General features: G+C 34.3%; 1 protein-coding gene and 1 long non-coding RNA gene across 2 annotated transcripts in view; one reads left to right on the top strand and one right to left on the bottom strand.

Annotated features, from left to right (window-relative positions):
- Positions 1 to 6,436: 6,436 nt before the first annotated feature.
- On the bottom strand, positions 6,437 to 11,792 carry LOC126885655 (uncharacterized). Its single transcript, XR_007698419.1, has 2 exons — positions 11,655 to 11,792; positions 6,437 to 6,693 (listed from the first exon to the last, which is right to left on the bottom strand). It is a non-coding gene; the product is annotated as an uncharacterized LOC126885655 (long non-coding RNA).
- The window catches only part of LOC114332688 (brachyurin), a 29,772-nt gene continuing 24,073 nt past the window's right edge, over positions 11,695 to 17,393 (top strand). Inside the window, exon 1 of the mRNA XM_028282518.2 lies at positions 11,695 to 11,843. Coding sequence (XP_028138319.2) covers positions 11,787 to 11,843 — 57 coding nt within the window. The 5' untranslated portion in view covers positions 11,695 to 11,786. The remainder of the gene's footprint in view (positions 11,844 to 17,393) is intronic.

The following is a 17,393-nucleotide window of genomic DNA, read 5'->3' as shown; positions in this document are numbered from 1 at the left end:
TGTCTCCTGTAGACAAATAATATCTGGAGAATATTCAGATAAAAGAAGCTGTAGCATAGGGAGACGATGGAAAAATCCATTAATGTTCCATTGAAGTATCGCGTTGAATGTTGTTAACAGATTCGGAGTTAGATGATACTGAACAATTGTCTACAGAAGAGTCACTGTCTAAGTCAGAAATCTCATTCCCTAAATAGTTGTGTAGTTTCTTTTGAAGTTTTGTAAACTTGGTTTTTGTAGATCTATCATTTGCATATTGATAGCTGCTTTGTAAAAGATAGAGTAAACCAGCCATATCAGTTGTAAATTCTTTAACGACGCTAATAGTGTCGGGGGAGCCTTGGACATTATCAATAAGTAAAGACAATTGGTGGTAATTTAAAACGAATGGTGGGGTATGATTATCAATAAAATTTTCAAGAGTTACCCGTGTAGATGGGACTTTAGATGAGCGCGGTTTTTTTGGTTTAGATGATTTGGGTTTTGCAAACAGATTTTGTGATGAAATTGCCGAGTCTGAAGGAGGCGTATCGATCTCACCAATACTGCGTTTTATGGAAGAACTTGCGTTTTCGCAAGTGCTATTAGAGTTTTCACTTAGATGCTGTGGTTTTATTACATTTGGGGGTACTGGAGCAAACTCATTGGTAGTGGCAGAAGTCGAGCTTGAGGTTTTATTTGTAATATTGGTTGAAATGGTTGTTTCAGAAAATTGTGGTGATGTATCAGTTTTATTAGAGTTTTCTGCAGTTGTATCTAATGGAAAAGGTGCTGATAGATTGGAGGATATTGCCTCCGAAGTTTGTGAAAACGGTATTGCCGCTGAATGAGGTTGATTTAAAGTGTTGCTATGAGTAGAAGTATTAGTAATTTCTCGGTCATGGAGATTTGTAGGTGTAGGTGATATGCTCGGATTTGATAATGGATAACTTGATGACTGCTGAGTGTTTGGTACCTTGTGTAATATACTTGTTGGATCTGTTGGATTTGGTACTTCATTGTTTGACTCAATATGAGTTGATGCCGTTACTGAACTGTTATTGCATTGGGATGATATGTGTCCTGTATTTTTGCAAATAAAGCAGGTGAGTGTACCTTGTGACAAAAATATGCGGTGAGGTGTTTGGTCGAAATTTATTAGAATAGAATCTGGAATTGCTGATGTTATAGGGCTTACATAAACTTGCCTCCGAAAGCTCAGTATGTGACTATATTCGGGAAGAGTGGAGCTAATTTTCAGAAATGTTATTGGGGAAATAAGCTTTAAACCGATATTCTGTAATTCTTCAACTAATACTTGATGAGGAATTGACGGGCATACACCAGACAAGACTAGTCTTTCTGCTGGAGAGACAAGTCTCCGTGCTGTTACAACTTCGCCGAGTACTTTTATAGAGCCATGTTGTGTCATGAAATTATCTACTACGGTTCTGTTTGCTAAATACATGCAGATTCTATTATGAGATAATCTAGATGAAAAAATAATATTTTTGGGTTGATGATTGTGCCCAAAGGAATTAAATAATCCTGCAGTTTAGCATTATCGATACAACTAAATACAATTGCTTGGGTCTTACTCGGAAAAGACTGTGAAGCGGCTGAAGCATAACTGTTTGTGATATTTGAACGTTGATTTACTGGGCTGGTTAGATCGGAAGGTGTGTTTACATTGTGTGAAGTCATTTTAAGCTGCGGTGGCGAAAGCTTCAGTCCGACTCTGGTAAGTGACAAACCAACCGCATGCTAGCTAACCTCACAAAATGATTGTACGGTGGTGTATTTTTCTTATTTGACGTTTTCTTTTCACAATAATAAACTAATAATTACGTATAGATGACTTACGTAGTAGTATCTAGTAGATAAACACTTTAGTTTTAAAAAACTATTTAATAATACCACTTGTTTTTAGTAAAAACTAGGAGAACAATATCAGTACAACTTGACCATACCTTGCCAGGGCCGGTCTCTGCTAATAATTATTGCAATAACGAACAATGTAATTTGCAATTTACTTTCGTTCTTCTTATTTTGCACAGTAAAATATTCGTTGTTGAAGTAATCCAAAACAGGCGTATGTTCGTGGAATAGGGTATAGAACTTCTAATAGATTTGTTCCCCTTTCATTAAACTCTCATGCAAAAATCAGACTGCTATATTTACCAGCATAGTGTCTGTCATTTGACATGTTCTACGTGTTGGACTTATTAAAATGGACTACGAAAAAAAATTTTTTCGTAGAATATATTAAAGTTTGCTATTGAATAAACTTAAAAAGAACCTGATAACTTTCACAATCATAACCTTGTCAGGATGACACATTCTACAATTAAAATCACGTTCCACAATTAAAATCACGTTTCACAATTAAAACTTCTCCTTATCCCATACATCAAAGTTTGTCCGACTAGACACCGTTAAGCTATTAACAAATTTTCATCTTGCTATTAATGAACTTTTTTGGTACGCGTGATCCTGGCTTATTAGGCACCGGAAGAGTCTATACGCTGTGAGCTCGTAGGTAGAGGGGATAATTAAGAATTCGCGAGCGCCAATAGTGACAAGTTTGTAAACCTTTACTGGAAATTTGCTTTTTGACGTTCTGCATTAAGAGTTGCATATTATAGCTTTTAAAATGTCTCACGAAAGTTGTTGTATTAAAGAATGTCGAAATACTGGTTACAATAGTTTCCTGTCGCTAAGCATAAAGTGATTCAACGACAAAAATGGATTGATGCAATTAGAAAAAAGTAAGTAAACACAATTTTAATTTTAAAACGGTAGAAAAATTTGAGCTAAAGGATAAGTTAGCACACTCTCGAATTTTGACCATTTCAATTTTACAATCCAATCCTGAAACAAAATTTGAATGCGTGAAGATAACGACAAATCACAGCAAACGTAGGATGCCGTTAACTGCCATCCATAAGTTAATATTTAAGAAGTATTATTTTTTCTGTACTTACTGCTATTAATTATCGATTACAATCCAATTACTTAAATAGTAAAACCTAAAAGAATACATATGAGCACTTTGCCGTCACTTTTCAGTGGCACATGCGTCGATAGTTAAGATAGGCAAAATGCCCTCACTACAGTTCAGTTTTTTTTACATTCTACCCATGTGATTAATAAGACTTAGTGCAATCACAGCATACTAAATAGACAAGGCGAAAACGGCGGGTTCGTTGAGATTCCCATGAGATTTATTGAGAAATATTGATTTTTGCAATTTGATTAAAAATAAATTGTTAAAAAAAATTTAACCACTTTTCACGTGGGCGACTTCTTAAACCTTATTCTGGGATGTCTCACGAATGTGATTATGCAAAAAAATCTCATGGGAATATTTTTCCCAACGGATCCGCCGTTTTCGTCTTGTCTAAAAAGATTTATTATGCTGTGGTGCAATTTTAACCCACCACCCCCTTTGATCCCTCTATCCATAAATCACTTAAAAATTATTAGTGATATCAAAAATCTTAAGGAACAAAAAAATGTAGGTTTTGCTTTTCTCAATATTTTGTTTTTTTTTGTTTTCCTGTAAGGCAAACATTGGTTAAGATATGGTTGTTCAAAATTTGCATACGCTCGTGATTAGTGACTCGTCCAAGCCCTTTTAACTACAGCCTTTTCAAAAATAAGCACTATGAACCGATGAAACTTACAAGCCATACAATATCCAAGTAATTTATGAAGCGGTAACGATTAATTTCATTTGGATAAATAGACGTTGAACTGAATATTTTAAAATTTTTAATAAAGTAAATAAATTTAAATTTATTGTAGTTTTCTTCTCTGTCAGTAATAAAATTTCTCGAAGTGGCTTATTTAATAGATTTTATATAGATAAATTCATAGATAAATATTATATAATAGGACATAATATGACATTCAATTTTTCTAAGTAGGTATTACTACTTACAAAAACTAATAAATCTAATCGTGGATAATATAATTAAGTAAATTGGGCATAATTCTCTTTACAATTTATAATGGATTAGTTAATCAATGGAAAAAAGATGTATTGATGAGTTAAATGACCAAATCGATATTATGTAGAAAACATCGCGTCATAAGGATTAAGATAAGAGTTTTTATATCTAATTGTAAGTATATCTGAGATTCTCACTAGAAGGCATATTTATAATGCTCTAGATAATAAGTTGTTTTATAAATACAAGTAAAACCAATTCACAGGGTACGACAGGGTAAAATCTAATATATAAATCTACACATACAAATATAGATAAATTATACACCCATATTTCTTTTGCCTCTCCCCTGAAAGTAGGTCTAGTCCAGGGTGCATCTGTTTTGAGATGGACGTTGAGAGGTGACTCATATTTTTTGCAGAAATTGCTTAAAAATAACTCATATTTGAGTTATCCTCCCACTCAAAAAGGTCCGGAACATTGTTTAAATAATCAAAATGTTAAAAAATTAAGGAAAAATTCGAATTTTTTTCTTGGTTTTTTGATTATAACTTTAAAACTATTCACTTCCGAGAAAAGTTGTACTGACATAAAAGTTGCGCAATTAAATTTCCTACAATCTAGGATTAGTTAACAATTTTAAAAATTGTCACCCTTGTCACAAAATAGCAGTAATTGCGAAAAACCCATAAAAAAAACAAGTATTCGCATTTTACGTTTTTCAACCATTTATGCTACACTTAGGGCCTTCATATTTTACCCAGAGATACTTTATAATATACTAAAACAATACTGTAAATTTCATTAAGATCGGTCAATAGATTTTGCAAAATAAATTTTTCAATCGAGCTTTCGCAAAATAAAATTCATTTTTTCAAAATGTTGCAGGACTGAAAATAAAGCAGATAGCAAGTTGAAATTTTTTTACATATTGAAGAATACTGTACCTTTCATTTGCAATTTGCAAAATTAAAATCGGTTAACTACCACGGCGTCAGGAACTTTTTTAAATAAACATTAAGTTTTGGTGCTACGCGCAGGACAGCGGTGTTCGATTCACACAAGTTGGTTTCCACCAAAATTTCTTCCAATCTTTATCTAATATATTATTTTCTTACTTACACCAATTGATGCCAAAATGAGAGAGCATAGGTTAAGATGGTTTGGTCATGTTCAACGTCGAGACGTTAATCACCCAATACGAAGAATAGCTGAAGTGCAGATTCCTGGAAGGAGTAGGAGAGGAAGACCAAAGAAGACCTGGGGGGAGGCGATAAGGCAGGACATGTTGGTAAAGGGGATTAACATTGATATGACCCAAGACAGAATTGGGTGGAGAAATGCAATTAGGGAAGCCGACCCCGCATAGGGATAAGGCAAAGAGAATGATGATGATTATTTTCTTACTCTATATTTTGTTGTATTTTAATATTTTAATTCATTAATTTAATTTAACTCTATAAAGGTCATTGGAATGCCCAATCAGAGCAAACGTATCCGCTGTCGTGCGCGTAGCACCAAAAATTAATGTTTATTTAAAAAAATCCTGACGCCGTGGTAGTCAACCGATTTTAATTTTGCAAATTGCAAATGAAAGGTACAGTATTCTTCTATATGTAAAAAAAAATTCAACTTGATGTCTGCTTTATTTTCAGTCCTGCAATATTTTGAAAAAATGATTTTTTTTGCGAAAACTGGATTGCAAAATCTATAAAACCAATCTTAATGAAATTTACAGTATTATTTTATTATGTCATAAAGTTTTTCTGGGTGAAATATGAAGGTCGTAAGTGTAGCATAAATGGTTGAAAAACGTAAAATGCGAATACTTGTTTTTTATGGTTTACTTGGTTCTACCTTACTATGGTTAACTATGGTTATAATACTTTTAAGTTATAATTAAAAACGAAGAAAACAATGGAATTTTTCCTTCATTTTTTGACATTTTGATTATTTAAACAATGTTCCGGACCTTTTTGAGTGGGAGGATAACTCAAATATTATTATACGAGTTATTTTTAAGCAATTTCTGCAAAAAAATATGAGTCACCTCTGAACATCGAAATGTACTAATATTTTTACAGATGCGCCCTGGTCTAGTCAGCTTTGTCGTTCCATTCAATACCAGTATGTCCAGGCACCCAGCCAGCGTACCTAAACTTACTTTGTCACTTTCTTTCGATCCGAATCAGATTCGGAAGACAGTTCCAAACTGGTAAGTACTCTGGTACCTTTTCCAACTCTGGATGATTTTTAATTATCTCTCCTGATTTGATTCCGGTAGCCTTTTGCCTGACAAGGACAGAACCCCTAGTGGAACGCTTAGCGGAACTATGGTGGGACGCCGGCCAGTAGGAAGACCAAGGAAGAGGTGGCTAGACGAAGTGAGAACCGAAGCTAAAGAGCAAGACCGCCGAAAGGGATAAGCGGGCCCAGGGCAAAAAGTGAAGCGCGAAAAAAAATTTTATAGAAATAAAATTGTCAATAACAAATAATAAGAAACATTTCAAATATAAATTTTATTGTATTTTTAATAGTGAACATATTTATAACACGTGTTATACAGCTGTACGGCTTTTCGAGTTTTTAGTCCAGAGAAATAAGATTTTTCTCGTAACACATTTCCCTCCAGGCCGAAACCAAAGTTTTTGAGTAGTATCAGTGGCGGCCGGTCAGGGTCGGCAGTGCCGACCCACACATTATGGACACATTGTAGATTTTCTAAATATTTAATTTAATCCAGAATTGATGATATTTGTTTCTGTAAAATAAAAAAAATCTGTGAGATAATATAGACTAAATTTAATTCATTGTTTTTAAAAGAATTCGATCAATCCGATACGTTACGTGATCCCTACGCGTAAGAAACTTTCAAATTAATAATCCCAGCCGTGCATCCGATTGCGATTGTATGAATTCTTTTTTATAAGATCAGCTTCGCTTCGACGGCAAGCCGTCCCTAGATCTACGATTTGAAGCGCTGCGCTGTGGAATATTAGACAACCAATGATACATTTCACCACAATTTCTCCCGTATTAGAATGGCAGGGTCCGGCACATAAACAATCTGCCGATCGGTGATAGGTAGACACAGCAGCAGGCAAGCCACGTAATTTTAAATCTCGGTTAGTTTTCACTGTAGCAGATTTTCGTAAACAGCTTTTGGAAGTTTTTAATTTTATTTTATTAAAAAAGGCGACAATTTTGCAAGTGATGATATTATCTCGATTCGTGAAACAATCGGTTTGAAAACTTTACTAAATGATTATTCTTTTAATATTTTTTTTTTACATATTTTTAAGAAAGTGTTTACCCAAACTGATGTGATATTCAATGTTGTTGAAAATCAGTCAACTGACATTATTTATTCCAAAAATAGAATAACAAATGTAAAAAATCTTAGAGATAGTAATTTTCAATATAATATACGCAGTGACGTTTTGGATTCGCTTGATATTTCCGAACACCCCCAAAAAATACAAAAGTATGACACAGATCTCGAAAAACAAGTATATTTTGAAATTGTTGATACTATTATCATTTGTGCAAATAGATACTCCTTTTTTTTTCAAATTTTGAAGATTTGCAAATTTTTGAAGCTTTGCAAAAATTTAAAAGTTACGCCAAAGAATTTTCAAAGTATCTATTAGACAAGTGTATTAAAACTATGCATCATTCTTTAATCAAATAGACAACTAAAGAAATGAATTAAAAGTTTTATATGCTGATCCAAATATTTTCGGAAGATGGGATAAGTTACAAAATATGTATAATTTTATATACTGCAATTCATTGCAACAAACTGTTCCCGAAATTAATAAATTATTATCATGAATTCTCTCATTGCTACCAACTTTTGCCTTAAGGTGATACAGTAGCGATCAACAGGTAGCAACAAATGCGGTCCAAGATTCCGAAAGTTCTACGAACTTTCAAAAGTGAGGCAACAGTGCGTCGGTGATTCGACACTGACAGTGACGTTTATACTATCAAAAACAATAATTTTTATACAGATAGGGGCGAAATGTGGGCAAGTCAGTGACGTTCGATTTCTTGTTAAAAAAAATCGATTTTTGGTAGTTTCAATGTGACACAAAATCTAGGCACGGGATAAAAAAGTTTATTTGAAGAAAGTGTATTTTTTTGTCTTTCTTAATTGCGGTACAGGCTCCTTTTTGCAATATTTTATTTAGTTATAGAGTAATTTCCACATACTAACATATTTCTGAAATTGGGCACTGTATCGTCATTCTTTATTATATTACGAATAAGTGTGCCAAATATCTCCACAAAATATTCAAAATTACAGCCGCAATCTTGGAACGCGTTTGTTGCTACCTGTTGATCGCTACTGTTTCCTCTTAAATGAACGGGATTTCTCTTGTCTCAAAAGTGTCAAAACGTATTGTCGAAACACCATGAAACAAAAGAGTATGTCAAGCTCTCAAATGTCAATAGAAAAAAACTATTAAAATATCTCCAACACATTAATAAATTTTACGATGATGTTATAACCCATTTTGCTACGTCCAAACAACATAGACTAAAGTTAATTTATAAACATGTTTAGGATCTAAATCTAAATCTAATGTGAAAAAAAAACAAAAAAAAACAAAAAAAAAATAAATGAAAAAAAAAAACAAAAACCAAAAATCAAAAATCTTCTATGATGATTGAAGCCTTTCAATTAGATGGTATACCTATCTGAGGAGACAAAAACCTTGTCGACCCTGTCCCTAAAGCCACGAGCCGCCACTGAGTAGTATGGGCATCTATTAATAACTTATATGTTTCCTGCAGCCGATTTTGATGATATACATAGTTATAAACAAATGAAGATCAAAAACGGTAAATTTTCGCTTTTTTCGTCTATTACTAAAAAGTTAAGCATTTTAAACAAATTTGAGAATAAAAGACTCATAAATCATATAAAAATCTTCAATATGGCGGTCGCTGAATATGTCTATCCTTATATTTGTTGCTTAGAAAATTGCAAAATAAGTCATAAATTTTGAGATTTTATAAATGTTCATAATTTATGTAAAAATTAAGTTAGAACCGTCTTATTAAAAGGAATGCTGAGACTTCTTGTGCTTAAATTATATATTAAATTTCAAAGCAATTGGTCAAATAGTTTAAAAGTTATTTAATTTGTTTATCCCAAATTCATCCAAAGCTCCAAAACTCTGTTTGTGGATACGATACAATTATATGATAGAATCATTCACCTTAGGATTCTAGGCTCAACTTGTGTCTTACACATTATACAAGTATATGCCCCTACATCAATAGCAGACGACATAACTGTGGAAAATTTTTACACAACTTTGGAGGCAACACTCGATAAAATATCAAACAAAGACATTGTAATGATAATAGGTGACTTCAATGCCAAAATTGGTAGAACTCAGCTTGATCATCATATGAGATTCACCTTGGGTCCTTTTGGTCTTGGGGAAAGAAATGAAAGAGGCGATAGATGAATAGAGTTCTGTGGCCAAAGAAAATTGTCTGTAATGAATACCTACTTCCAACACCACCCACGAAGACTCTACACTTGGAAATCCCCGGGCGACAGAACAAGAAATCAGATAGATTTCATAATGATCAATTCAAGGTGGAAGTCCTCAGTTACTAACGCAAAAACTTATCCAGGCGCAGATTGTGGAAGCGACCACCAACTCCTTGTAGCTGTATTCCGAATACGTTTTAGAAACAAACACAAGCCCACTCCTAGAACTCCCGGGTTTACAAAGACTGAACTTTTAACTTTCAAAGAAAGAATAAACCCAGTATTAACTGAGACAAGTACTACCCCCATAGATGATATCGAGTCTTTCTGTCGAGAACAACAGTCGTAAACCATGGATCAGTGACCAAACATGGAAAATTATAGAACAAAGAAGGCAACTTAAAGTTGTCAGTTTTGATTTAAACGACTATCGAAGCTTATCAAGAGAAATCCAAAAAACTGCCGGAAAGATAAAGACAAATATGTCAATATCTCAACAACAACCCTAGAACGAGATATTCTAAGGTCTGAAGTCGATGAAGCCATAAAACACCTTAAAAGAAATAAATCACCTGGTTGCGATGACATCACGGCAGAACTTTTACAGAGCATGGGTGAACATGGTATCCAATTAATGTGAAGACTGTGCAATCATGTATGGAGAATCGGTAAATGGCCCAGTGATTGGAGTACCGCACTATTTACTCCCATTCATAAGAAAAGCGTAACCACAAAATGAAGTAACTACCGAACCATTTCACTAATTTCACACTTAAGTTAAATTCTGTTGAGAATCATCAAGTGTCGCATGCAGACATACCTGGATAGACAAATACCACAAGAACAGGTAGGCTTCGTGAAGGGTAAAGGCACAATGGAGCAAATTCTTAATATGCGACAACTCTTTGAGAAAGCACGAGAATTCAAAATTTCGATGATCATCTGCTTTCTGGATTATCAGAAGGCATTTGACTATGTAGACTGGACAGTTTTGTGGAAAGTTCTACATGAGATGGGGGTTCCTGATCATCTACCAGCTCTGGTGAAAATAAGCCTATATGAGAACAGTGAAACCAGAATAAGAATTGAAAACCATAAGTCCGATCCTTTAAAAATAGGTAGAGGAGTCCGACAAGGATGTATTCTATCCCGAAGTCTTTTTAATTTCTATGGGGAATATATAATGAGAAAAGCACTCGACAAATGGAATGGTGGTATTTCTATCGCAGGAAAGAAGATCTCAAATCTCAGATATGCAGATGATACAACATTAATAACTGCATCCGAAGAAGAAATGTCCAGCCTGCTGCAGCTAGTGGAAGCCGAAAGCAATAGATGTGGTCTCAAGATCAATAAACAAAAATTATGATAGTAGATTATTCAAATTCACTTCAGACAACAGGAGCCTTAGACCAGTTTGAAGTGGTTAACGAGTTCAATTATCTAGGATCCTACTACAAATGTGGTGCTGGAGAAGAATGCTTCGGATCTCATGGACTCCAAATCACTCAATCCTCCAAGAGCTTAATATTCAGACTCGACTTTCCTCTATTTGCCTCTCCACCGTCTTAAAATTTTTCGGTCATATTGCAAGAAGAAGTGATGATAATCTTGAGAGACTTATAATTTCGGGAAACGTTGAAGGGCGCAGAAGTAGAGGTCGCTCACCTACTCGATAGACGGATCAAGTACAGAAAGCCAGTGGAAAAACATTCTCTGAATCCATGAGGGAAGCTCAGGACAGAAGCCGATGGAAAGAGATAGTTGCTTGTATTATAGGGAATAACGACACTCATCAGCAATGAGGAAACGACTGAGGAGGAGGAGGAATAGCGTCAGATCATCTGCAAATGCTATGCATTGGTGGCCATTTTTAAATATCGTTTCTTGCATGTTTATTCTGCTTTTCCTGATTATTCCTTCCAATGTTAGATTGAATGCAGTTGTTGATAGTGGGTCTCCTTGTCGTAATCCTTCCTTGGTTTCAAACTTTTTGGATGTATACCCTTTCCATGCTATTTCGTTTGTTGTGTTTTCCATCGTCATCTTTATCGTCATCATTCCATCGTCATTATAGAGACAAATAAAAAATGTATAAAATAGAGATATATTGGATTAGGGTAAGGCCGTTATATATCTATGTTAATTGTTATCTATTAGTCAAAAAAATAAAAAGAAAAGTACATGATTCATCGATAAACAATACTTACCAAAGATAACATTTTATGGCTACAGCCCCAATAGGTGAGATTTGTATATCTTCCACTATCTATTGATATGAATTATAAAATAAGAAAGATTACTTAGTATACTTTAGTGTTTGGTGTACAGCGAAGGTAAACATGAACGCGATTGTAATTGTAATAACACTTGTTTATATCGCCTGCTGTCAGATAGAAGTAAGTATCAGCTGTATCGTATATCAAATTAATAACTGTTGTGTTTACACTGTCATAATGAAAGTAATAAACTGTTACGAGTAGGTAATACAATATTGGCAGTGTTACGTCATATCTTTTTTCTTGTGTACACTATAGGCAAGTTATTATGTACTTATATAGGCAAGTACTTATGCTAACTTTTGAAGCGGAGACAGCACCTAGAGAAGAAGATAAAAACACAGTTTATGGATAGTTTTGTGTCATTTTTTAATGTTTCCATATTTATAAATTTAATTAACAATATTGTTTACTTTTTAATTATATTCCCCTTTATAAAAAATACCTACATGTTAACATATTGTGTAAAAATCAAATCTACTAAATTACTAATTCCACAAGCTTTTCACCTATGGCTAAGTACGATTGTGGCATCTGTCAGATTCGTCAATAATTACATGAAATAAGTCTCGACACAGCCAATACAGTATATGACGTCATAATTAATGACGCACTGAAAAATGATCATGAGAACAAGAATATTTGGTAAATACTGTTATTGTTAAGATGATATACCTTAAGGCGGCGCCAGACATGCGGTATTTGGCAAATCCGGAACAAGTGCTTGCTAAATATCAAATATTTGAGTGCTCATGAAAGTGTTCGTTAAACGGCAAGCACCTTGCAGCACATATTCGAGATTTTTCGTGTATCGAATCACTATGGGAACAACAAATATATTCTAAACGAACAAAAAAGGTAGGTACATAACGGTTAGTGATACAGAGCTTCTTATAAATTTAGCCGCTTTTGTCATTAAGTCTGGTGGAAGTTTATTATTAAATAACAGGAAAAAAAGCCAAGAATGAGAAGATGGTGGATGGTGTCACTTGATCAAACCACTTTTTAAGCTTTGTTTTGCTTTTTGTGAACGGGCCCTAAATGATGCCAGTAATGATTCCTTTTTCTTTTTTAACTCGCTTATCGTGTATTTCTCACCGATCTTAACGTGTATTCGTTTTCATGCATCGTAAACATCATTTCGATTTTTATGATTTAAAAGATTCGCATTCCATATTTTCATTTTCATATACATCCAAAAATTGTAAAATACTTTCATTGGTCTACTCTATATTTACTATTTTCAGTATTTTTTACAATCTGTAGCAATCACTAAAGTACTTTAACAAACAATTAAATAAATTAAATTGGATATAAACTTTAACCCAACATTTAAAAACTTGCTTATGCTTTCACGAATATGTAAATGAGGATAAAAATATTCAAACGGCGAATATTTGTTTACTTTGAAGTAGTGGCGTAATAAACTCCGCCGGGGCTCCCCCGCAGAATTGGATATGGGGCCCCCTTTAAAAAATGACTAAATGCGACATGTGTAATAAATACCTATATGTGTTACAGCCCAGTAAATCAACGTAAAATATGGCGATACCGTGTAATTTTCAGTGTCACCACCGAAGTGGTCAACTCAAGACTTTTCGAGTTATTTATGAGTAAAAATGTTTATTGTTCAACCAAAAAACCACGTTTTTAGGGGATTTTTCGCAAACAGTTCAAAGAGTAAGTATTCGTTCGAAAAGAATATTGTTAGCAAAAATGTATCTAGCTTATAAAAACAATAAAACACAAATGAAGTCTATCGACTCAGTAAAAGAAAACTTGTAGCTCATGAAAACTTTTTCTTATTCGTCAAATTTCAAATCTAATATTTCAACGTGAAATAACCAAAAAATGAAATACTGTTCGGGGAAATCCATTAGAACTTTTTTAAAGTGTTTAAAAAAAGCTTTATGTTTTTACAAAAGTTTCTAGCATCAAAACTAAGCCAGTTACGCTCAAAATACAGTTAATCCCATTTTTTGGTAAAAAAATTGTGAAAATCTCCCCCTATTTAGCACCCCAAATGAAACTAATCATTATCGTCTTACAATTTACCTAACTTTTTTATATGACCTGTAAGTTTCACCGGTTCAAAGTGCTTATTTTTAAAAGGGTTCTAGTTGAAGGGCTTGAACGAGTCTCTAATCACGAGTATATGCAAATTTTAAACAGCCATGTCTTAATCAATTTTTGTCTTACAGAAAAACAAAATAAAGCCAAAATATTTATGAAAGCAAGACCTACCTACATTTCTTTAATCTTTGAGATTTTTCGTATCACTAATACTTTTGTTATTAAAAAAAAAGACATTTTTCCAAAATAAAAAAACTTTTAAATTTATTCAAAAATAAGAACTTCCAACCGGTCAAATTTACAGATCATATAAACAAGAAATATTTAAAGTAAATGGTAAAGCGCTAATGTTGGGGTGCGAAATAGGGACAGATTTTCACGATATTTTTTACCAAAAAAGGGGCCAAGTTTATTTTGAGCGTAACTTGTATAGTTTTGGTGCCAGAAATTTTTATAAAAATAAAAATAAACCTTTTTTTTTGAAAGATTTAAAAAAAGTTTTAAGAATTTTTCTCGAAAATTGCTTCATTTTTTGTTTATTTCAGGTTGAAATATTCGATTTGGAATTGGACAAATAAGAATAATTTTTCATGAGCTTTAACTGTGCTTTTACTGTGTCGATAGACTTCATGAATAAGTACACCATTTTCTGTATCTTATAAGCTACATTGTTGCTACAAATATTTTTTTGATATCTAATATTTAATTCGATGAATACTTATTTTTGAGTTATTTGCGAAAAAAACCCGTCTGAAAACGTTGTTTTTTTTTTGAAAAATAAACATTTTCACTCGCAAATTACTTGAAAAGTATTAGCATAGATAGAGAAACTCTATAGAAGAACAAAAGTTGCTTATAATTAGTCAATTTATACATTTCCGGACCTATTTTAAACGTATGTTTTTCACCCCAAGCAGGGGTGTCACCCCCCGAAGTGAAAGCAACTAACGGCATACCAACTTTGAAGTGGAGTGTAACTAGAACCCAAATCCAAATTGTCAAGCAAATACGTCCGTCGTGACGCTGATAATTTCACTCCAAAACTGTCATTTACTGAGCTATTGGTGTATTCATGCATTGTTTATGACGACTTACATGTTTCATCTTTATTGGTATAGAATAAAATAGAACAAAAATTACTAAATGATTACATTAATATTATTCTATAAGATGAACAACTTTCTTCGTGGACTATCTACTATCAGCGAATATATATCTACAATTTTATTAATTCGGATGGACAACTTCATTTTCAAAGGTACTGCACTTCTTAAAAAACTTATGTATGCAAATACTATAACAACACATTTTTACATATATTAGACAACAAGATGGGGCCCTTGACATATTGGGGCCCACCGTAAGCTTTATGCTGCGGGGGCCTCTGTTACGCCTCTGGATAATTGTATCGAAATACTAAACGTAGGTAAAGATTAAAGAGAAAACCCATTTCTAGATTTAGAAATATTGTTCCAAAATTCGGCAAATTGCAATTCTCAAATCTTTCAATAGTCACGTACAAAGCTATAGTTTATTGTCGTTTTTCGGTAGGCCGGAAGGTATTAAGTTTCTAGATATTATGAGATGATTCACTTGGCAAATACTTCTATTTAGAAATTTAAGTTTTTAATTTTAAACACACAACGTAAAATAATATAACAATAACAGATTTTTACATAATATCAGATGGCAAGATGGGGCCCCTAAGCGATTGGGGCTCCCCCGCAAGCTTCACGCTGCGGGGGCGTCTGTTACGCCCCTGCTTTGAAGTGTTGAAAAGACCGACAACGTATGGGAACACGACAAATTCGACAAGCACTAAAATTGGTCAATGCCAAATAGCAAGCAACCCCTCCACACTAATAGGCAAATAGCAAGCACTTGTTCAGTATTTGCCAAATACCGCATGTCTGGCGTCACCTTTATCCAATACTTCTTTAAAAAAATAAATATCTATAGTCTAGTTGCAACATAGGGGGTCCCGTGGACACTTTTAGTTCGCCGCGATTTGATGGTGGTATTATAGGTTTTTTGGGTCGCTGAATCCAATGGAAGTGGTCTGGAAGCCCAAATGTGGTGCGTTTAATTGTTATTAACAAATTATGGTAAAATTGGGTGTTTTTCAGGAATTATTAGAAGCCCTGTAAATAAATTGATAGTGTTAAGGTCTTCTATCTGGTGTATTTTTGGTCGCTGAATCGAATGCGACTAGTCGCGATTACCCAAAATATGTTCTTATTTTGTTAATAACAAAATAATTGTTTATACGCCGAAAAGCTCGAAATGCGCTATCTACCGCAAGTTTGCAGTCTTTTTCATAGTATTTTTATACGCTAAATCGATTGCCACTAGTCGTGATAGTTTAAACTTTTAAACCACGTTCCGACTTTGTTATTAATAAATTATTGCAAAAATAACGGTGTATATAGAAAAATATTTTACTGACTTGGGGTTAAAATGTTACGATAGTATCAGCAGTTCTGTATCTGTAGAGTAGGGAGGGCGAGTAAGTCCCACAGCACTTAGGCCACAATTGACCCATTGTGCATCCTCCCAGGGGGTTGTCGTCCTTAGTTCAAGATCCATCCTGCCATTTCCAGGAAGGCGGACAAATCACCAGAGGACATCTCCCCTATGTCGGCAGGTGTAAGCCAAGGCTCGCCAAACGCGTACTCTAGTATTGACGATAACTCTGGATATGCTCGACAGTTTCGTCATCTCGTTCACACTTCCTGCACAGAGGTGTGCCTACTAGCTCCAGTGTGTGGAGGTGTTTTCTTAGTTGACAAGGGCCAGTTAAAAAACCAACTGTCAAGCGTAGGTTTTTCCTGGTCATTCTCAAGTACTTTTCTGATGCTGACTTACCAAGGTTCCTTTGTGTTACCTTATCAAGTCTTGTGACGATAATGTAATTTTATCGTCTAGAGTACGCCAATAAATTAAGTAAACCGTGTTTTTGTACCGTCTTGGACGATATAAAAGTCGGATAGAAAAGCCTAGTTGATGATTATTCTTGGAGCGTTGATCGAAGAATAATAAACAACAACGAGGTATAAGAGGTGAGTTATGCCGACCATTTTCCGCCGTCATCTTTGGTGTGTTGAACAAATTTCGATGGTTTTTCTTTTTACCTACCCTTATACGAGCGGTGATCGTATTTCCCTTCATGTCTTTTCCGCTGGCGAGCTGAGCGAGATTTCCTCTCCTTATAAGCTTGGGCTAGTGACTCATGACACTCCATTACTAGCCCTGTTGACACGTGGTCTGTTCAGGGTTAGTAGCGCTTGTCTGCTGTCTGTGCAGATTATTATGGTTTTACCGGTTCTACCTTTCCGGGTTATCTCTTTTACAGCTACGGAGATACCAAACAATTCAGTCTGAACTACGCTGCCATTTTTGCCCATACCCCATTTTATACTAAGGTTCAGTGATCTGGAGTATATCCCGCATCCTGAGCCTTCTTCCATTTTGGAGCCATCGCTATGTATTTGCCACGTTTAACTCCCTATGTTGTCTTGTTTCGATTTTGTAGGGTTTGTCGAAGACAAACTAAATTTAATAACAAAGTAAATTTAATTAGTCGCATCCATGACCTGC

Source organism: Diabrotica virgifera, chromosome 5 (assembly GCF_917563875.1).
Source record: "Diabrotica virgifera virgifera chromosome 5, PGI_DIABVI_V3a".
NCBI classification, from domain to species: domain Eukaryota; kingdom Metazoa; phylum Arthropoda; class Insecta; order Coleoptera; family Chrysomelidae; genus Diabrotica; species Diabrotica virgifera.
This window is presented reverse-complemented; position numbering and strand designations above follow the sequence as displayed.